At 41.9% G+C, this 23,106-nt stretch overlaps 1 protein-coding gene across 1 annotated transcript; it reads right to left on the reverse strand.

The window, feature by feature from the left end:
• Positions 1-11,152: 11,152 nt before the first annotated feature.
• LOC118398672 (protein unc-93 homolog A-like) lies at positions 11,153-22,698 on the reverse strand. Its single transcript, XM_035794241.2, has 8 exons — positions 22,516-22,698; positions 22,213-22,394; positions 21,605-21,834; positions 21,244-21,366; positions 12,695-12,906; positions 12,440-12,575; positions 12,212-12,343; positions 11,153-12,116 (listed from the first exon to the last, which is right to left on the reverse strand). Exons 1-8 carry the CDS (start codon positions 22,603-22,605, stop codon positions 11,806-11,808), a joined length of 1,416 nt encoding a protein of 471 aa, XP_035650134.1. The 5' UTR covers positions 22,606-22,698; the 3' UTR covers positions 11,153-11,805.
• Positions 22,699-23,106: the final 408 nt, after the last annotated feature.

Genomic DNA, 23,106 nt, shown 5'->3' on the forward strand with positions numbered 1-23,106 from the left:
CCCCCACATCACTAGAGGGATATCTCCAAACACCAACTTACCTGCATTTGTATACTTGTTTTGCAGCTCAGTAAGCTTATCAGCAAGATCCAAAAATAGTCTTATTTGAGGAGTAAGAGTTGTACCAATATACATTCCATATAATAAAACAAGCATTATCTAGTTTTGAGATCAATATAACCCATCTCCCATCTTCGGACATACAAGACTCTAAAATATCACCTCTAAAAGTATGAAGCCGTTTCATTGTACCAGCTGCGTGGTTAGACCCGTGACTAAACTCCGCAAAAAACGAAATGTCCTCTCACTGTCAACTGCTTTTATTTTCAGCAGACAACATGTGTAAATGTTTGTATGAACTTAACAAGATTCAACAACTGAGACATAAACAGACATGTTACTAACAGAAATGGAATGTGTTTCTGATCAAAGGGGGGGGGGGACCCCTGACATTTAGAGATAGTGTTTACTGCATTGAATTCAAAACGTTTCATAACTTGACAAAAATTAAATTAAGACAAATACAGTGTAGTGATATGAATAACTGGTTAACTACTTGAACTAGTAAGATAGGTAGTTAATAAGGAATCCTGAGCTTGGAGAAAGAACTGGACTACCCTAAACCGAGGTAGTTATGATGAACCCATATTCACATTTACTAACATGGTGATATAAAACAGGGTGAATGTACAAATGTCAATCAACTTATTAACTCAAAGAGTAATTTAGTTAACTCTTAACGCTCATTTGACTTACAAAGAATAGGACATCAATTGTAAGTTAGTGTAGCTATATACCTGAGCACAGAGTTTTCAAAACATTCAGTACTCTCATGACATTCACTTAACGTAATGACAATCGATCTTCTTTCCATCGATACATGCAAAAAGGGCCACTGAAAGATGATCTCTTCCCTTCTTCTCTAGCCTTTTTTACCATTGGCCAACGTTTTCCCCTTGCAGCAGCATCTTCTGTAGTGAGAGCCTCTTTGTTGAGTAGTTTATTCTCCACAAGAAACCTGGAGTCTTTGGCTTCTTTCCATCCGAAATCTCAGTAGATTCTCATTGTGAACCGCATGATGGTTGTCCGTGGAGATCCTTCGTCTCTTCGCTTTCACAGGCGGTTGACCACGTCGACGACATCCTGGAGGTTGTCTCGAATCCTGGGTGGTACTTTCCCGAGGATGTCAATGGTAACGCTCCGTATGTTCTCCCCGTCCTCTTCTCGCACCCCATGCAGTTTCAGGTTCCATCTCCGGCTGTGACACTGGACTTCGATGATATTCTGTCGCATTTGGCGATTCACCTGTTGCAGTTTCTGTATTTCAGCTTCCGCGGTAAAAAATAAAATAAATAAAAAGTTCGCTGTGGGTTGACACCTGGTTGAGAAGTTGCTGCACAGTGGCTGAGAGAGACTAATGATTTGGAGGTAGTCTCTGTTGTTTTTTCAATGATGGCCAGTTTCTCAAAGATGGCTTTGAGAATGTCAGGGTTGTTAGAACACTTTTCGACTGCTCTGTATTTGGTAGAGGGGTTCTTACTCGGCGTAGGTGGCAGTGGTGAGAATAAGGAGTCTTTTTCCTCGAGTTCTGGAAAGGCTTCACGTAGGCTGCGTGCTTCTGTCTCGCTGTTATTATCTGAGTTGATAAGCGTCTGTTCAGCCATGCCTTACCCTTTTCGGTTTCTTCTGCCCATGTAGTCGTGTGATCACCGTGTTTTCCAATTACCTTCTGTTACTTCATATAGGTAAGGGTCAGTTTACCCCCAAAAAAAAAAAAATATATATATATATATTAATATGAAATCCTCGAGTATTGATAATAATCTGCCGGGTCTTTTCAATTACACCCTCTCAAAGTGGCGCCCTCTGGTAGAGTTGCATTGAACAAGTACAACTCTGGGTGATGACATCATCAATGGGGAAAAGTCACCGTCAAGGCCAATGCCAATAATAACCATGAACACATGAATAGTAATCATACTATACTGCAGGTAAGTACAATAACATATTAAATGTAATGATTTATATAGTGGCCACAGTATAACAACTCTGTTCCATCTGACTGTGCAATCCACTGTTTCATCAGCCCAACCAGAACAGTTATAAACTTGATCTGCACTATAATAATCATCTAGACATTAGTTCACATTTATTTTAGACTAACATTTAGTTTTCAACAGCAGAGATTTGTATAAACCTAGCTGTCTGCCCGATATTTGGAACATTGTTTCAATATTCAAATTCGATCTCCAGCTGTCCATAGTAATGGATGTGTCGGGAGTCGGGACGAGACAGACCGGCAGCGTTTCCCAGTCAGTCTAAAATCATAAATCAACTGGCATCATTTTTATTGATACAAAGAAATGTAAATTTAAAAAAGGTCAAATGAAACGAAGTGCAGCTAGTTTGAACTCTTTACAGCTTCAGTGTTTGAAGTGATTGTGTTAGCTGTGTTGTTGTTGTCTACTTCCTCAACAGTGTCCAGACGAGAGAGTACATTTTCTATGCCAGGTGAAATCGCGCCTCATTAGCTCATTGTTATTGATGTATCCAAATAAATGTCACTAGAAAACAGCTTAAACAAATACAAATGCAGCTACGGTTGTTATTCTTTTTTGACGTTTGACGTGAATGTAAATTAGCTCTAGTTGGCTAGCTAGCAAGCAAGGGATAAGAACGACTGGGTTGCGTCTCTGACAACCGAAACAATAGAACGAACGGGACTATATCTTGTTGAAGGATGAAATAGTATGAATAAATTAATTAACTTTAAAATAACGTTTATATTGAAAATAGGTCAATCATTATTTGAATATGTTGGTAAACCCATTATATAAAAGTGATAATGCCCTCGACGCCGGTGTTTGGAGGATATATTGGCACGGGTTTCCGGCCCTCGACACCGACTTACCGGGCATTATCACTAAAGTATATATAGTACAGTGAGAAATCAGTGGACCTAATAGAGGTTCTGTGTCCTTTTTGGGTACATTTAATATTAAAGGTTAGTGTGGCCACGCAATGGACACTGGGGCATTTCAGGTTAATCTTAACATATGCACCATGAACATTTCCATTACTTTGTGGACATTAGTGATATATTTTATGGTTTGGCAATAACCATTTATTACCATAGCATTTCTCCTCCTCTTATATCTAAGCACTCTGTCTAAATGACTGCTGAGCTTAGTTGTGTTGTCATAACTCTTGTTATCAGGTTTTATCATAAACCAAGAGCCTATGTTTGAACAAGCTAGCACTGTATACAGTAGGTGCAGTATGGATGTTTTTTTCACAAAGCAAAGCCACATCATACATAACATATTATAACATATATTCCAGTAATAGCTTTACCATCCTGGATATACGTTTCCAACTGTGTACACCACATTGCATCCCATAGCAGCAACAATAGTTAATTAGTACAAAATGTAGACCTATCTTTGCCAAATACGTTAACTTGAATCCATTTGCAATCCACATTGTTCTAAGTAATTGCATTGTTTCAATAGCATTCACACTGATATAGGGGCTCCTACTGTAAATTGCATAATGGCTGAGCATGGACATGCCAAACGTTGTCAATAAGCAATATTATGAATTGTTGATAAGGCCTAAAAAGAAAACGAATAATTCGAATCAAACAACAACTTGTTTTAAATAGGGTGTCACACATATGGGCACCATCATTTCTCCCCGTGGGCATACAATATTAAAACAACGCAGACTATGAAGGATTTTTACGCACATCCAAACTTTGCACAATAGCTGGACAAAGATCCAATATAAATAGAAAGGGAGAATGTCCCCGCACAGTTATACTGCTCCCAAATAGCCTTAATTTTATTAACATAATCGGAAATATTTTTACAGATCAGATCGCATTCACACATCTCCAGAAGTTGCATTACAAGCGCGCCACGGACTTTGTCACCATAATACCAGGAATATGAATAATTCTTATGTTTGGTTAAAATACAATTTTACGAAAAGAAAGTAATCATTTGGTTTTTAAAACAAGAATAAATAAATGTAAAATGTAATGATATAATAAAATCGCCAGGATAAAAAACACGTGCATTACTGTTGAACCAGCCTTCGTTATAGTAGGCCTAAGCGAAAGCTTGGGTTTTGAACATATGAAACGTAAATAAGCACTTTTTACATGTTACAGCTAACTTCTAAATAAGAGTTTCACCTGTAACTCATCTCTCGTTTCATGATGGGCATGGACAGCTAGATTACATCACGGAGGGTGTTTTACACACGTCCAAAACGTCTAAAATAATATGGGCCTGCCTACAACGCATATATAAAAAAGGAATGTCAGCTCACTGTTTTACTCCTCTCAAACTTGACATTTTCATAAAGCTTAACATTTTTTCCAAGGGCTCTCGGGAGCCAAACCCTTTATTGACGGTCTTAACTACTTCGCAATTGCATTGAGCAGACAAAAAATATACTTAATTGAGAGGAGGGAAGACTATGCTTGGTTTTTAATAAAATAAAATATAATGGGGAAAAAAACATGTTTTATTATGTTTCTAAATGCAAAGTATACAGGCACCAAAAGCACGTTGGGCTCCTCTTGTTCCATGTGCATATGGGGAGTGTGCGTCGCGGCTGGGTAGGCTGCGACATTCATGCCATGACCAACTGCGTTGATCTTAAATATCCCTATCAGCGCTCCTTGAAATTAGCACTTGTAATCATGTTTTTAACCATAAGAGGTTCTACTAAGCTATATGGATTTGTTTTTAAGGTCATACCAAGGATCCGTTTGCTATTGGATTTTGAATCTAAAGACCTTTTGAAGTATCAAGTATTAGATTAATGCGGAGGCGCAGACATCGACCTTTTACGGACACACCTCAAATGTTTACACCCAGTCCATCTGAGCTGATTTACACGTTAAGCTTCGAACACACCGACTGTGATTTTGCTCAAAATAGGACGCAACATCATCTGGCTACATATGCAACAAAAGTTCAACATTCACCTTCTGCTACCATTTCTGTCAAGCTGTCTACTCATACAGTATGAAGCATACTTCGATAAATCCAACATATGCACAATGTTGCAATTCAAGCGCAGCGTTTCAATTGGAAATGAATGTAATTCTGGTGTACCAAAATGCTATGATGCTGTCGGTGTGTTTGATACATACATTAATTTTCAAGGAAACTCTGCATTTGTCTTGCAGCATTGCGTTGCAGAGGCAGTTTGCAATCCGTTTCGTGTGGTACATTGGTATGCGTCAAACAGTATCTCTGAAGCTGGAGACTCACATCTCCCTCACTAGCTTTAAGCACCAGCTGTCAGAGCAGTTTACAGATCACTGCACCTGTACTTAGCCTATCTATAAACAGCCTATCTATCCACCTACCTAATCCCCATACTGGTATTTATTTATTTAGCTCCTTTGCACCCCAGTATCTCTACCTGCACATTCATCTTCTGCCGATCTACCATTTTTTATTTATTTTTTATATTACCTTTATTTTACTAGGCAAGTCAGTTAAGAACAAATTCTTATTTTCAATGACGGCCTAGGAACAGTGGGTTAACTGCCCGTTCAGGGGCAGAACGACAGATTTTGTACCTTGTCAGCGATTTGAATTTGCAACCTTTCGGTTACTAGTCCAATGCTCGAACCACTAGGCTACCCTGCCGCCCAGTGTTTAATTTAATTGCTATATTGTAATTACTTCGCCACCATGGCCTATTTTATTTAACGTACCTCATTTGCACTCACTGTATATAGACTTTTTGTTTTCTATTGTTCTACTGTATTATTGACTGTGTTGTTGTATGTGTTGAATTGCTACGCTTTATCTTGGCCAGGTCAAATGAGAACTTGTTCTCAACTAAATAAATAAATAAAAATCAATGCGTAGACGACTTGACAGAAAACTTTGTTGCATACATATGTAACAGTATAACTTTAGATCGTTACCCTCGCCCATACCCGGGCACGAACCAAGGACCCTCTGCACACATCAACAACAGTCACCCACGAAGCATCGTTTCCCATCGCTCCACAAAAGCCACTGCCCTTGCAGAGCAAGTGACGTCACTGATTGAAACGCTATTTAGCGCGCACCGCTAACTAAGCTAGCCGTTTCACATCCGTTACACATAGGCTGCATACTATTTTGCGAAAACACTGTCAGTGTGTTCGAAGCGTTTGGCCCGGAAAATGACAATTTCACAAGATGAAATTGCAAACTGAAGTGCATTTGACACTAGGGCCGCTGAAGATAGAGCCCCAGAAGTCTTTCACTGAAAGGTAAATTATTTGTTTTTTATTGAACATTAGTGGTTGAAGAAACACAGTGCCACCCTGAGTAAACTCATGATAAGCCCAAAACAATTATGTGATGCCAACAGCGTTGGTGTTTTGTTACACCAGAAGTACATTAATTTCCATTGGAATGCTGCGTTTGCGTTGTAGTTGCATTGCGTTCTGTGTGGTGCATATGTTGGATTTGTATATGCATCAATTTGTATGCATCAAATTGTATGAGTAGACAGCTTGACCGAAATAGTAGCAGAAGGTGAATGTTGAACTTTCGTTGCACACATATCCAGATGTGGTATGATGGAGGCTTGAGGAGCAGTTTCATGATGCGTGATGACCCTGCTGTGATCCTTCTAATAATATATAATAACTACTCCTCTACTCCTGTTGTTGGCACAAAGACTTGGGACTGCAGAATAACTGGTCATTAAATAGTTTTAACTATGGTAGATTCAAGTTTCATCTACTTCATTAGTGATGTTCAGTGGGGTATTTCACCCTGTTACAGTTCAGCATAACATAATGTAATGTGAATTCAACATAGCAGCCAAGGCATAAAAATACATTTATCACACTTAAATCAGAATTGTATAGAAATTCTGCATAAAAAGTTCAACCATAGAAAATTATTAGACATAATTGATGGTCAAGATAGTTATCCATACATTTATAGTGTCATGCCTACTCCTGCTCCCTCTCTCCAGCACTAGACGTTGCCGGTCTACTAACCACCGGTCCTGGCAAACCACATTACGCACACCTGACAACCATAATTGCGCACACCTGCTCCCCATCATTATGCACACCTGGGACTTCATCATCACCCTGATTACTCTCCCTTTATTTAGCCACTAAGTAGTATTAGTCAGTACGTAGTATTATTTCCTTTCACGTTCAGTACGCAACTCGTTTTTTTTTCATTATTATTGTTTCATTATTAAACTCACCTTCTGCACCTGCTTCCTGACTCTTGGCATATACATTACAGAATACTACCTCAGGGTTGGCGAACAGGGACACTTAATCCGCCAACACCACGACCAACTGGTGCAACTAGGTACAGCCATGAATGAGGTCCTCCACGTTCTCCAACAGCCATGGAGGAGCTGAGTTCCAATGAGAGGTTCAGGGTCGGTCTTCGATCATCCACCAGATGGCAGAGAGGGAAGTGAGCGCCTACTCCAACTCCGGCAGGGTGCCCAGACCACTGCGGAGTACACCCTCACCTTCCGGACCATGGCAGCCTCCAGCGGATGGATTTAGCAGCCTCCAGACGGAGCTGGCATGTTGCAATAACAACCCCTCCTTGGACACACTCATAGCGATGACCATCCATTTGGATAACCTTCTTCGGAAGTGTTAGCACCTCTCGCCCTCCTCCTATGGCCATCCTGAGACAGAGCCTGAACCCATGGAGGTAGGGTCCACACCTCCTCGCGGCAGAGCGACGCCGTCGGAAACAGTTGGGGCTCTGTCCCTATTGTGGTCAGAAGGGGCCCCAGCTTTAGCAGTGTCCAGTGTGTCATAACCAGGGGTCCACGAGGGCAGAGGGATAGCCCCGTGATCATTTGTCTTCCGGGGTTGGGTGAGTATTCCATCATCTCTTTCCGCCAAACACTTTCTGGTTTCAATTTCACTGGCTGGCTGTCCCTTGTGTTGTATCTACAGCTCTATTGGACAAGGCCCTTGCCTCCTCCCATACCCGCTCTCCTCTCCTTTTCCAGTCCAAGCCCTGGATAAACAACCATTGGGATCCGACACAATCACGCACATCACAGGACCCTCAACCTCATCATGGGACCCATGCACCAGCAAAGCCTTCCCTTCCTCATCACCACCGCACCCGTACACAAAGTAATCGTCGGCCTCCCGTCGCTCCAACATCACAACCCCACCATTTCCTGGTCGAGGATGAAAATCACAGCCTGGTGACCAGGATACCGGAGGACCTGCTTTCCCGTACCCTGTGGTTCCACGCTAGTTGAGAGTCCTGTAAGTGCCCTCCAGCCCATCAATTGGTCCTCCCGTATCGTAGGTCCCATGTTTTTGGACTTAGATGTGGACCTTTCCCAGGCTCTGGAGAGGGAACACGTTCCTGATACCTGCCCTCCAGAACGAATCTACGTTACCACGGGGGTAAGAGATCGGCTGTTGACCTGGGCACACACATCCCTCGCCACTGGACCCCAAGGTATCACCCACACCATCCATTCCCTCTATGAAGTACTGATGGCCCACCTTGGCGAAGGATGTCACCCACTATGTCAATTCATGCTCCATATTTCCCCTGCACACTCCAGCAGGGAAACTACTTCCCTTCCCGTGCCTCAGCGGTCATGATCACATCTGTCCATAGACTTTGTAACTGATCTCCCCCTTTCTGATGGTTTTACCACTATGGTTGTTGACAGATTCTCTAAATTCTGTCATTTTATCCCTCTCTCTGGAAAACCTACCACTCTCCAGGTCACCGAGGCACTACTCAAGAAGGCCTTCCTGTAATATGGCCTTCCGTAGGACATTGTTTCCGACCGTGGTCCCCAGTTCGCGTAGCAGGTCTGGAAAGCCTTTATGGAGATGCTGGGGGTCACGGTCAGCCTCGCATCTGGGAACCGGGCTCAGTCCAATGGGCAGGAGGAGAGGACCTACCAAGAGCTGGAGAGGTTTCTAAGGAGTCCCTGCCAGGACCAGCAGGGGGAATGGGCTCAGTTCGTTCCCTGGGCAGTAAACGCCCAGAACTCACTTTGACACTCCCTTCCGGTGCATGCTGGGATATCAGCCGGGCCTGGCTCCGTGGACTCCGAGCCAGACCGAGGCTCCTGCAGTGGACAAGTGGTTCCGGGGGCACAGAGGTGGTATGGACCGCCACCACAGTGAGGCTCCTGTGTTCCATCCTGGTAATCACGTCTGGCTCTCCACCAGGAAACTCCTGCCCTCAGGGCTGTCCTCCTGGCCGGCATCATCCTGCGGCTGGAGCCGCGTGACGGGGGGTATTGTCTCGCCTTATCCTGCTCCCTCCCTCCGGTGCTTGACGTCGCTAGTCTACTAACCACTGGTCCACTGGTTCATTTGTATCATTTCATTATTTAAACTTCTGCACCTGTTTCCTGACTCCCGGCGTATACGTTACATATAGAGATCCACAAAACCTCTAATTTTGTCATACGAAGAAAAGTGTCCCATTGGGGTAGGCACATGACTGTGTCAGAATCATGATATCCAGATTTCCTCTTACTGGATGTCATTCCCCCACATAATTAAGTGATAACGCCCAAGAAGCCTGTGTTTGGAGGATATATTGGCACGGGTGTTGTTAGGCCTGAGATGAAGTCGAAGGCCGGCAAACCGTACCAATATATCCTCCAAACACCGGCTTAAAGGGCCTTATCACTTTTATACAACAGGTTGCCAACATATTCATATAATGATTGACATACAGTACCAGTCCAAAGTTTGGACACACCTACTAATTCAAGGTAAACATTTTTTTAAACTATTTTCTACATTGTAGAATAATAGTGAAGATGACAAAACTATGAAATAACACATAGGAATCATGTAGTAATCAAATAGCCACCCTTTGCCTTGACGACAGCTTTACACACTCTTGGCATTCTCTCAACCAACTTCATGAGGTTGTCACCTGGAATGTATTTCAATTAACAGGTGTGCCTAGTTGATTTGTGGAATTACTTTCCTTCTTAATGGCTTTGGGCCAATCAGTTTTGTTGTGACAAGGTAGGGGTGGTATACAGAAGATAGCCCTATTTGGTAAAAGACCATGTCCATATTATGGCAAGACCAGCTCAAATAAGCAAAGAGAAACAACAGTCCATTATGTAAAGAACTTTGAATATTTTTTTCCATTGTAGTCGCAAAAACCATCAATGGTGAAACTGGTTCTCATGAGGACCGTAACTGGAAAGGAAGACCCAGAGTTACCTGCCTCAGAAATTGCAGCCAAATAAATGCTTCAAAGAGTTCACAAGTAACAGACACATCTCAACAACTGCTCAGAGGAGACTGTGTGAATCAGGCCTTCATGGTCGAATTGCTGCAAAGAAACCACTACTAAAGGATATCAATAAGAAGAAGAGACTTGCTTGGGCCAAGAAACATGAGCAATGGACATTAGATTGATGGAAATCTGTCCTTTGGTCTGATGAGTCCAAATTTGAGATTTTTAGTTCCAACCACAGTGTCTTTGTTAGACGCAGAGTAGATTAACGGATGATCTCTGCATATGTGGTTTCCACGTTGAAGCATGGAGGAGGAGGTGTGATGGTGTGGGGGTGCTTTGCTGGTGACACTGTCTGTGATTTATTTAGAATTCACTGCACACTTAACCAGCATGTCTGCCACAGCATTCTGCAGCAATACTATATCCCATCTGGTTTGCGCTTAGTGGGACAAATCATTAATTCTTCAACAGGACAATGACCCAACACACTTCTAGGTTGTGTAGGGACTATTTAACCAAGAAGGAGAGTGATGGAGAGCTGCATCAGATAACCTGGCCTCCATAATCACTCAACCTCAACCCAATTGAGATGAGTTGGACCGCAGAGTGAAGGAAAAGCAGCCAGCAAGTGCTCAGCATATGTGGGAACTCCTTCAAGACTGTTGGAAAAGCTGCTTAAAAGAATGCCAAGAGTGTGCAAAGCTGTCATCAAGGCAAAGGGTGGCTACTTTGAAGAATCTAAAATCTAAATATATTTTGATTTTTTTAACACTTTTTGTTACTACATGATTCCATATGTGTTATTTCATAGTTTTGATGTCTTCACTATTATTCTACAATGTAGAAAAAAGAAAAAAGAAAGAAAGAAAAGCCCAACTTTCGACTGGCACTGTATTTTCATGAAATGTTATTTTGATTAATTCATAGTATTTCATCCTTGCACAAGATATAGCCCCGGCACAAATATAGGGTTGCTACCCAAGCTGGCTGGTTGTTCATTCTATCGGTTCGGTAGCCATAGACGTGACCCAGTCATTCAGTCTTTTTGTTCTGTATCTATGGACGCAACACAAGCGTTCGTTCTAAATGTTCCATTGCCATACTGACTGGGAACGTTCTTATCCCAAGCTTGCTAGCTAACTTAGTCACATCAACAGTGCAGCCAGAATAACAACAGAAGCTGTGTTCATTACTATGGGACAGCTGGAGATCGAATTTGGATATTGAAACAATGTTGCAAATGTCAAAGATACAGTCAGCAAGGTTTATTCAAATCTCCTCTGTTGAAAACTAAACGTTAGTCTAAAAAATGTGAGATAATGTCTAGATGCTTTTCATAGTGGAGATCAAGTTTAAATTGCCTGGCTGGGCTGATGAGACAGTGGATTGCACAGTCAGATGAAACAGAGTAAAAAGGTATTTTAACGTCATAGATGGTGGTAACTTGTGGAATAGACACCGGCTGGAATGCGGTTTTAACCAATCAGCGTTCAGGATTAGACTCACCTGTTGCATAAGTCTACATATCAAATCCACATATTGTCTACAAGCTAGTCTGAGCAATGATGTGATGTATGTTTTTTGAGTAGTCTGTGTATTGGTCTGTGTCCTTTTTATAGTCTTTGTCATATACTCCCTCCTCCACCGGAAGTGTAGGATTGTTGTGTTCTTGGTACTCTGCCCACAAACAGGTAACCATGGAGAGGATCAGAACTCCAAGGAGGATGTAGATCTTGGTGTCTAGACAGATGAAGGTACTGTAGGCAAAGGCTATCACGAACCCCAGGGACTCCCACATACAGCAGTTAGCAAACGCTGCCTCTTTTTGTCTGGGGAAGAGAACCCCATACAGCGCTGCAAATAAAAACAACCACTGTTACCTCTGTTCTGTACAAAATGTTTGATGTACCTAGCATGTCACGGTAATACATTTCAATAACTCAACTCACAGTTGGTTTGTGCCTGCCATACCGCATCTGCCATGCCCCAGAGAGCAGGAAACACAAAGAACACTGGCAGCTGGTCTGGGTGAGGCCTCCAGAACAACAGGGCCATGATACAGGCAAAGTTGTTCGCCGCAGCTGTAAGAGCGGTGAGTAATAAGTGATTTGATTTGAAGTGTGTCGTATAGGATACCAATGAAAATGTTAATGTCCTTATTGGAAAGCTCTTCTTACCCAAGCAAAACAGTGGGGCTCTTCCAGTGTATTCTGCCAACCTCCCAAACATAAAGGAACATAACGAATTTGTGGCTCCAAAACATATCATCGCATATCCAACGTAATGGATTCCTAATGAACAGGTCACATAGTTCTGCAAAAGAAACAACAAAAAAAGTTCACAAACAACTTTTAGCCACTCTTCCGTTGGTAAAGAATTCTTGAACGTTGGATTCCTCAAGGCAGGGTAAGAACCATGTATCGTCTCCTCACCTTTGTGTATTCACCGGAGAGGAAACTCTGCTCAAAGCCACTGTACATGGACAAAGGGATGAGAATGATGAGTCTCTTGTCTTTCAGGAGTGTAAACGTGGCCAGGAAGGTGCTCCAGAATGGTTCTCTGTTCCCTCGGAACTCCTGGGCCTGATCTCTGTCTATGTTATCCAGAAATACTGCCACTATGATCATGGCCAGCACACCCACCCCTAGTACACAACAGAAACAAACATTAGAACATTTCAATAGCATCAACCTGCAGGGCTGGATTACCAAACGGTCATGCAGAGCTCATGCCCCAGGCCCCCGATGTATGAAATGTATGTACGTGTGTGTGTGTATATATATATATATAGTTTGTGGACACCTGCTCTTCGAGCATGTCATTCCAAAATCATGGGCATTAATATGTAGTTGGTCCCCCTTTGCTGCTATAACAGCCTCCACTCTTCTGGGAAGGCTTTCCATTAGATGTTGGAATATTATTGCGTGAACTTGCTTCTGTAAAGCCACGAGCATTAGTGAATTCGGACACTGATGTTGAGCGATTAGGCCTAGCTCGCAGTCAGCATTTCAATCCATCCCAAAGGGGTTCGATGGGGTTGAGGTCAGGGCTCTGTGCAGGCCAGTCATGTTCTTTCTGTATGGACCTCGCTTTGTGCACGGGGGCATTGTCATGCTGAAACAGGAAGGGGCCTTCCCCAATCTTTTGCCACAAAGTTGGAAGCACAGAATCATCTAGAATGTAATTTTATGCTGTAGCGTTAAGATTTCCCTTCAAAGTAACTAAGGAGCCTAGCCCGAACCATGAAAAACAGCCCATTATTCCTTCTCCACCAAATTTTACAGCTGGCTCTATGCATTTGGGCAGGTAACATTCTCCTGGCATCCGCCAAACCCAGATTCATCCGTCGGACTGTCAGATAGCAAAGCGTGATTCATCACTCCAGAGAATGCGTCTCCACTGCTCCAGAGTCCAATGGCGGCAAGCTTTACACCACTCCACCCGACTCTTGACATTGCGCATGCTGATCTTAGGCTTGTGTACGGCTTCTCGGCCATGTAAATCCATTTCATGATGCTCCCGATGAACAGTTATTGTGCTGATGTTCCTTTCAGAGGAAGTTTGGAACTCGGTAGTGAGTGTTGCAACCGAGGACAGACTATTTTTACGTGCTACATGCTTCAGAACTTGGCGGTCCTGTTGCTTCCGGTGTTGCTCTTAGATGTTTCCACTTCACAATAACAGCACTTAGAGTTGGCAGGGCAGAAATTTGATGAACTGGCTTGTTGGAAAGGTGGCATGCTATCATAGTGCCATATTGAAAGTCACTGAGCTCTTCAGGAAGGCCATTCTACTTCCAATGTTTGGCTATGGAGATTGCATGGTTGTGTGCTCGACTTTATACACGTCAGCAACGGGTTTAGCTGAACTAGTCGAATCCACAAATTTGAATGGTGGCCACATACTTTTGTGCATATATAGTGTATACAGTGGCAAGAAAAAATATGTGAACCCTTTGGAAATACCTGGATGTCTGCATAAATTGGTCATAAATGTGACAGTCTGCTTAAACTAATAACACACAAACAGTTATACGTTTTCATGTCTTTATTGAACACACCGTGTAAACATTCACAGTGCAGGGTGGGAAAAGTATGTGAACAATTGGATTTTGTAACTGGTTGACCCTCCTTTGGCAGCAATAACCTCAACCAAACCTTTTCTGCAGTTGCGGATCAGACCTGCACAACAGTCAGGAGGAATTTTGCACAAAACTGTTTCAGTTCAGCAATATTCTTGGGATGTCTGGTGTGAACCGCTCTCTGGAGGTCATGCCACAGCATCTCAATCGGGTTGAGGTCAGGACTCTGACTGGGCCACTCCAGAAGGCGTATTTTCTTCTGTTGAAGCCATTCTGTTGTTGATTTACTTCTGTGTTTTTTTGGTCGTTGTCCTGTTGCATGACCCAACTTCTGTTGAGCTTCAATTGACAGAGCCTAACATTCTCCTGCAAAATGTCTTGATAAACTTGAGAATTAATTTCAGTCAATGATAGCAAGCTGTCCAGGCCCTGAGGCAGCAAAGCAGCCCCAAACCATGATGCTCCCTCCACCATACTTTACAGTGAGGATGAGGTTTTGATGTTGGTGTGCTGTGCCTTTTTTCCTCCACATGGTTGTGTGTTCCTTCCAACCAACTCAACTTTAGTTTCATCTCTCCACAGAATATTTGGCCAGTAGCACTGTGCAACATCCAGGTGCTCTTTTGCGAACTTCAGACATGCAGCAATGTTTTATTTTAGACAGCGATGGCTTCTTACGGGGTGTCCTCCCATGAACACCATTCTTGTTTAGTGTTTTATGTATCGTAGACTCGTCAACTGAGATGTTAGCATATTAAAGACATTTCTGTATGTCTTTAGCTGACATTCTAGGATTCTTCTTAACCTCATTGAGCATTCTGCACTGTGCTATTGCATTCATCTTTGCTGGGCGGCCACTCCTAGGGAGAGTAGCAACAGTGCTGAACTTTCTCCATTTATAGACAATTTGTCTTACCGTGGACTGATGAACATCAAGGCTTTTAGAGATACTTTTGTAACCCTTTTCAGCTTTATGCAAGTAAACCATTCTTAATCTTAGGTCTTCTGAGATCTCTTTTGCTTGAGGCATGGTTCACATCAGGCAATGCTTATTGTGAATAGCAAACTCAAATGTTGTGAATGTTTTTTATAAAGCAAGGCAGCTCTAACCAACATCTCCAATCTCATCTCATTGATTGGACTCCAGGTTAGCTGACTTCTGACTCGAATTAGCTTTTGGAAATGTCATTAGCCTAGGGGTTCACATACTTTTTCCATCCTACACTGTGAATGTTTAAATGATGTATTCAATATAGACATGAAAAATACAATAATTTGCGTGTTATTAGTTGTTCCTATTTTGTTGCATTACAACCTGTAATTTAACTAGATTTTTATTTGGATTTCATGTAATGGACATACACAAAATAGTCCAAATTGGTGAAGTGAAATGAAAAAATTACTTGTTTAAAAAAAACAAAAAAAAAACAAAGTGGTGTGTGCAACTCCTCTTAAACGCTAGTAAAACCAAATGCATGCTTTTCAACCGTTCGCTGCCCGCACCCACACGCCTGACTAGTATCACCACCCTGGATGGTTCCGACCTTGAATATGTGGACATCTATAAGTACCTAGGTGTCTGGCTAGACTGTAAACTCTCCTTCCAGACTCATATCAAACATCTCCAATCGAAAATCAAATCGAGAGTCGGCTTTCTATTCCGCAACAAAGCCTCCTTCACTCACGCCGCCAAACTTACCCTAGTAAAACTGACTATCCTACCGATCCTGGACTTCGGCAATGTCATCTACAAAATTGCTTCCAACACTCTACTCAGCAAACTGGATGCAGTTTATCACAGTGCCATCCGTTTTGTCACTAAAGCACCTTATACCACCCACCACTGCGACCTGTATGCTCTAGTCGGCTGGCTCTCGCTACATATTCGTCGCCAGACCCACTGGCTCCAGGTCATCTACAAGTCCATGCTAGGTAAAGCTCCGCCTTATCTCAGTTCACTGGTCACGATGGCAACACCCACCCGAAGCACGCGCTCCAACAGGTGTATCTCACTGATCATCCCTAAAGCCAACACCTCATTTGGCCGCCTTTCCTTCCAGTTCTCTGCTGCCTATGACTGGAACGAATTGCAAAAATCGCTGAAGTTGGAGACTTTTATCTCCCTCACCAACTTCAAACATCTGCTATCTGAGCAGCTAACCGATCGCTGCAGCTGTACATAGTCCATCGGTAAATAGCCCACCCATTTTTACTTACCTCATCCCCATACTGTTTTTATTTATTTACTTTTCTGCTCTTTTGCACACCAATATCTCTACCTGTACATGACCATCTGATCATTTATCACTCCAGTGTTAATCTGCAAAATTGTAATTATTCGCCTACCTCATGCCTTTTGCACACAATGTATATTGACTCTCTTTCTTTCTACTGTGTTATTGACTTGTTAATTTTTTACTCCATGTGTAACTCTGTGTTGTCTGTTCACACTGCTATGCTTTATCTTGGCCAGGTCGCAGTTGCAAATGAGAACTTGTTCTCAACTAGCCTACCTGGTTAAATAAAGGTAAAATAAAAAAATTAAAACAATTCACCACCTTTGCAATGAAGCCCCTAAATAAGATATTGTGCAACCAATTGTCACATGTTCTGTCACATGATCTGAGTGTATATATACACCTGTTCTGAAATGCCCCAGAGTCTGCAAAAGTACTAAGCAAGCGGCACCACCAAGCAAGCAGCACTATAAAGACCAAGGAGCACTCCAAACAGGTCAGGGACAAAGTACAGATCAGGGTTGGGTTATAAAAAAATATCAGAAACTCTAAACATCCCACGGAGCACCATTAAATCCATTATTATGTTTTTTAAAGAATATGGCACCACAACAAACCTGCCAAGAGAGGGCCGCCCACCAAAACTCACGGACCAGGCAAGGAGGGCATTAATCAGAGTGGCAACAGAGACTCTGAAGGAGCTGACCCTGAAGGAGCTGCAAAGCTCCACAGTGGAGATTGGAGTATCTGTCCATAGGACCACTTTAAGCCATACACTCCACAGAGCTGGGCTTTATGGAAGAATGTCTGGAAAAAAAGCAATTGCTGTAAGAAGAAAATAAGCAAAAAACATTTGGTGTTCACCAAAAGGCATGTGGGAGACTCCCCAAACATATGGAAGAAGGTACTCTGGTCAGATGAGACAAAAATTTAGCTTTTTGGCCATCAAGGAAAACGCTATGTCTGGCGCAAACCAACACCTCTCATCACCCTGAGAACATCATCATGTTTTTCATCGGTAGGGACTGGGAAACTGGTCAGAATTGAAGGAATGATGGATGGCGCTAAATACAGGGAAATTCTTGAGGGAAACCTGTTTGTTTTCCAGAGATTTGAGACTGGGATGGAGGTTCATCTTCCAGCAGGACAATGACCCTAAGTGAATAGTTATGCATGCTCAAGTTCTGTTGTTTTTGTCTCATTTCTTGTTTGTTTCACAATAGAAAATATTTTGCATCTTCAAAGTGATATGCATGTTGTGTAAATCAAATGATACCAACCGCCCCAAAATTTTTTTTTTTAATTCCAGGTTGTGAGGCAACAAAATAGGAAAAATGCCAAGGGGGGTGAATACTTTTGCAAGCCACTGTACAGATAGATAAACAGTACCAGTCAAAGGTTTGGACACACTTACTCAATCCAGGGTTTTTCTTTATTTTTTACTATGTTCTACATTGTAGAATAATAGTGAAGACATCAAAACTATGAAATTACACATATGGAATCATGTAGTAACCAAAAAAGTGTTAAACCAATCAAAATATATTTTATATTTGAGATTCTTCAATGTAGCCACCCTTTGCCTTGATGTAGCCACCCTCGCACCCTCGCATTATCTCAAACAGCTTTATGGGGTAGTCACCTGGAATGCATTTCAATTAAAAGAAGATAGCCCTATTTAGTATAAGACCAAGTCTATATTATGGCAAGGACAGCTCAAATTATCACGTCCTGACCATAGAGAGCCTTTATTTTCTATGGTAGAGTAGGTCAGGGCGTGACTGGAGGGCTAGTCTAGTTTATATTTTCTATGTGGGGTTCTAGTTTTGTTTTCTATGTTGGTGATTGGTATGATTCCCAATTAGAGGCAGCTGGAAATTGTTGTCTCTAATTGGGGATCATATTTAAGTAGCATTTTTTCCACTTGTAGGTTATTGGATATTGTTTTGAGTTAGTGCACGTAGCATCTCTGTAGTCACGGTTTGTTGTTTGTTTATTGTTTATTGTTTTTGCTTTGCTAAGTTTCACTTTATAATAAATTATGTGGAACTCAACATACGCTGTGCCTTGATCCGATATTCATTCCAACGAACATGAAACAAATAAGCAAAGAAACTACAGTCCATCATTACTTTAAGACATGAAGGTCAGTCTATGCAGAACATTTCAAGAACTTTGAACATTTCTTCAAGTGGAGTCGCAAAAACCATAAAGCGCTATGATGAAACTGGCTCTCATGAGGACCGCCTGTAACAATGAGTGTCGGGAAGCAAGTTCAGGGAGTGAGTGTTTTAATAAATAAATTGAACATAATACTAAACAAATAACATGAACAATGCACAGACAGGAAACAGAAACAATGACACCTGAGGAAGGAAGAAAAGGGAGGGAAATATACAGGGCAGGGACTCAAAGAGGTGATGGAGTCCAGGTGAGCATCAATGCGCTGATACGCGTACCGATGGTGACAGGTGTGCACCATAACGAGCAGCCTGGTGACCTAGAGACCGGAGAGGGAGCACACGTGACACTGCAACAGGAAAGGAAGACCCAGAGTTACCTCTGCTGCAGAGGACACATTCATTGGAGTTACCAGTCTCAGAAATTGCAGCCCAAATAAATGCCTCAGAGTTCACATAACAGACACATTTCAAAATCAACTGTTCAGAGGAGATTGCATGAATCAGGCCTTCATGGATTAATTTCTGAAAAGAAACCACTACTAAATGACACCAATAAGAAGAAGAGACTTGCTTTGGGCCAAGAAACACGAGCAATGGACATTAGACCAGTGGAAATCTGTCCTTTTGGTTTGAGTCCAAATGTGAGATTTTTGGTTCCAACCGCCTTGTCTTTGTGAGACGCAGAGTAGGTGAACGGATGATCTCCACATGTGTGGTTCCCACCGTGAAGCATGGAGGAGGAGGTGTGGTGGTGCTTTGCTGGTGACATTGTCAGCAATTTTTTTCAAATTCAAGGCACACTGAACCAGTATGTCTATCACAGAATTCTGCAGCGATTCACCATTCCATTTGATTTGCGCTTAGAGGGACTATCATTTGTTTTTCAATAGGACAATGACCCAACACACCTCCAGGCTGTGTAAGGGCTATTTTACCAAGACGGAGAGTGATGGAGTGCTGCATCAGATGACCTGGCCTCCACAATCACCTGACCTCAACCCAATTGAGATGGTTTGGGATGAGTTGGACCGCTGAGTGAAGGAAAAGCAACCAGCAAGTGCTCAGCATATTTGGGAACTCCTTTAAGACTGTTGGAAAAGCATTCCAGGTGAAGTTGGTTGAGAGAATGCCAAGAGTGTGCAAAGCTGTCATCAAAGCAAAGGGTGGCTACATTGAAGAATCTTAAAATATATTTTGATTTGTTTAACACTTTTTTGGTTACGACATGATTCCATATGTGTTATTTCATAGTTTTGATGTCTTCACTATTATTCTACAATGTAGAAAATAGTAAAAATAAAGAAAAACCCTTGAATGAGTAGGTGTGTCCAAACTTTTGACTGGTACTGTATATATATATACATGGAGATAGGTGGGCCCCCAAGTGGTATATGATAGCAAAATGTGTAGAATTTCAGGAAATTTGCTTTTAAACAGCACATTTTATTCTCTGCCCCATGGCAAAATGTGTAGAATTGCAGGGAATTAGCATTAAAATTGCAACATTTCCTCTTAGCCTTGTTGGATTCTAGCTTGAAATATACTTATTAATGTTACCATACTAGAACTTATTGATTACTTTAAATATAAGGAATGTATATGGTGGGGTCAATGAAGGGTGAATAGGAAGGTGGTGTATGGAAAGTTACTGAGTGAGACAAGGGGAAGAGCTGAACGTTATTTTTCTGTTCAAACATGTTATTGTTGAATATCAATGCTACTAAGGAGGGAGGCGAAAGGAAACAGCTAGTCTCTGCTGAGGCAGGTCAGCTGCGGAACTAGGAAGGAGAGAGGAATTCGACTCCAGGTCAAGTCAACAGATGAAGTGAAAAGAAACCTTTGGGAGGGGGGCCAGAGAAGCCCATCACAACGACACTCCTACTACAGTTCTATCACAAACACATACATTTCCACACCCATGAAGGTTTTAGCATCAGACAGGGCCATGACTCCACCAGTGAGAGGAACCAACTAAGTTCCTGCCTAGCAACATAGATGTATCGGCTATCTATATGTGTAAGGAGTTGACCCCACCTAGTAGGAGGTTATAAATATATGTGCTTGTGTAATCATACCTTGTCTTTCAGCTGTATGACCCAGTGGGTGGATAAACTTGTTTTGAACTTTTCCTAGTCGTCTGTTTGTGTTTTTACTCTGTTTGTTCAGAACCTAACAGCCTCATGACAAAATGTGTAGAATAGCATTATAAAACTGTAGCATATCAGGAAATGTGCTTTGAAACTGCAGAATTTTCTCTCAGCCTCATGGCAAAATGTGAACAAAAGCATGAGATGAGCTATAAAACACCACATATTTTTTTCTCTGCCCCATGGCAAAAAGTGTAGAGTTGAGGGAAGTTAGCTTTAAAACTGCAACATCCTCTCTCTGGACCATGTCAAAATGGTGTGTGTGTGGGGGGTTAAATGCACTATTATGGCTGTGTCAAACTGTAACACTGACAAACGGTAGTAGGTTCTTACCAATATAGCAGCCGACTAGTGTCCAGACTAATTCTTGTGCTGGTCTTTTGGTCGTGGAGTTTACACTGATATCAATGCACACACCTGCACCACAATATTGTAGATCTTCCTCAGAGATGTCAGCTAGGAGAACATAAATATATCATTATGACAGATGGTACCATAGAGGATGGTTGGGCAAGAACACCTCTCATAATGTACACTGCACATGATGCATCTCATTCACTTTATCCTACAGTCACCCTTTAACTTAGAAATGTTACTACTTTCACAAACAAGTTGCATTTGTTCTGTGTGTGCGTGTGTGCATACTTGTGTGTGTGTGTTTGTTTGTGTGTGTATGTGTGCACTTGCTACTTACGTATATCTGTATCTGAACCAAATATCAACGACGACATGAGGTTTCCCCATACAGCCGAAGACTGGAATATCAAGAAAAATATGCCAAAGTACTTATTGATAACATCCGCTGCTGCCTTGTTTTCTTTAGGGGCCTGCAGGTTGCCACAGATGGTGAGAAGGGTACACTTGGCTGACCATAGTGGAGAACCTCCCATACCCAGGATCACAGAGGTGGGGATCAGAGTGTACCTAGAAGTGGACAGACTAATATGGTTAGCATCAGACACTGCCTACAGTTTGTAAACTAACACAGTTACTGACAGGCCAGTCCAGGAAGCATGGCAGAGAGGGATAGGATTCATACCATGTGTGTAAACAACTTTGTCGATGGACACTACTTTCACATAATTAGTTCAAGTTACTCACAGAGTGCTGAAATAATCCCAACTCTACTTGGTAACAACAAGTTAATATATGTGTACTATGCCAAATGTTTTACTCATTGAGGTAGGGAGGTACATGATTAGTTGTATTGTAATTTTGCTCTTAAATCACGAAGAAGAAACACAGCTTGTTGAAAGTTGTAAACAATGAAGGTCTGAACAGGTTTTAGCCAGTTTGCTTTACCATCCTGGATAGAGGTTCCCAATTGAATAGGTCACATAGCAGCCCATGCCGACAACAATAGTCCATTTGCAGCCCAGGTTTTTGATGAGAGTGGGTGTTAGGAACATGGATGACAGGATGATGGAGGCATAAATAACACTGAGAGATGTCACCCCCATCCCATCCTCGGCATTCAGACTGCTCTGTAACACAGGAGAGGGATGGTGCCATCAACTATCAACAACCAGAAATTGCAGTGTTGAATTGTACCTTAATATTCAAACAATCGTCTATTTAATGATTGACACGACAGTATCTTGATACCTGTAAACTCTGAAGTCCTCCATACGCTGTGAACAGAGATAAAAATCCAATGGATACCACCAGAACATTTTTCATATTTCGGTCTATCATTTCTGCAACGTGAATACCTATAAGAAAAGTATATTCCAGATTACAACTCCACTGGACGGTTGTCAAAGCAAAGTCTTAGGTAAAACCACTGAGCCTTTATATAGTGAAACTGGTTAAATTGGGGACAAAGTTCATTCCGTTCTACTGTTAGATATGTGTCCTCTGCTGAAGAGCTCTTACAGGGTTAATACTGTCATAAAAATCCTGGAAAATAAATGTAATTTTAAAATGTTTTCCAGGCCTGGAAAAGCAGTGGTGGAAAAATGACCCAATTGTCATAGTTGAGTAAAAGTAAAGATACCATAATAGAAAATAATAATAAAAGTGAAAGTCGCCCAGTAAAATACAACTTGAATAAAAGTCTAAAAGTATTTGGCTTGAATTATATTTAAGTATCAAAAGTAGACCTATAAATCATGCCAAATTCCTTAATAAAACCAGAAGGCACGATTTTCTCGGTTTTCTAATTTACAGATAGCCAGGGGCACACTCCAACACTCA

Source organism: Oncorhynchus keta, chromosome 19 (genome assembly GCF_023373465.1).
Source record: "Oncorhynchus keta strain PuntledgeMale-10-30-2019 chromosome 19, Oket_V2, whole genome shotgun sequence".
In the NCBI taxonomy this organism is placed as follows: Eukaryota; Metazoa; Chordata; class Actinopteri; order Salmoniformes; family Salmonidae; genus Oncorhynchus; species Oncorhynchus keta.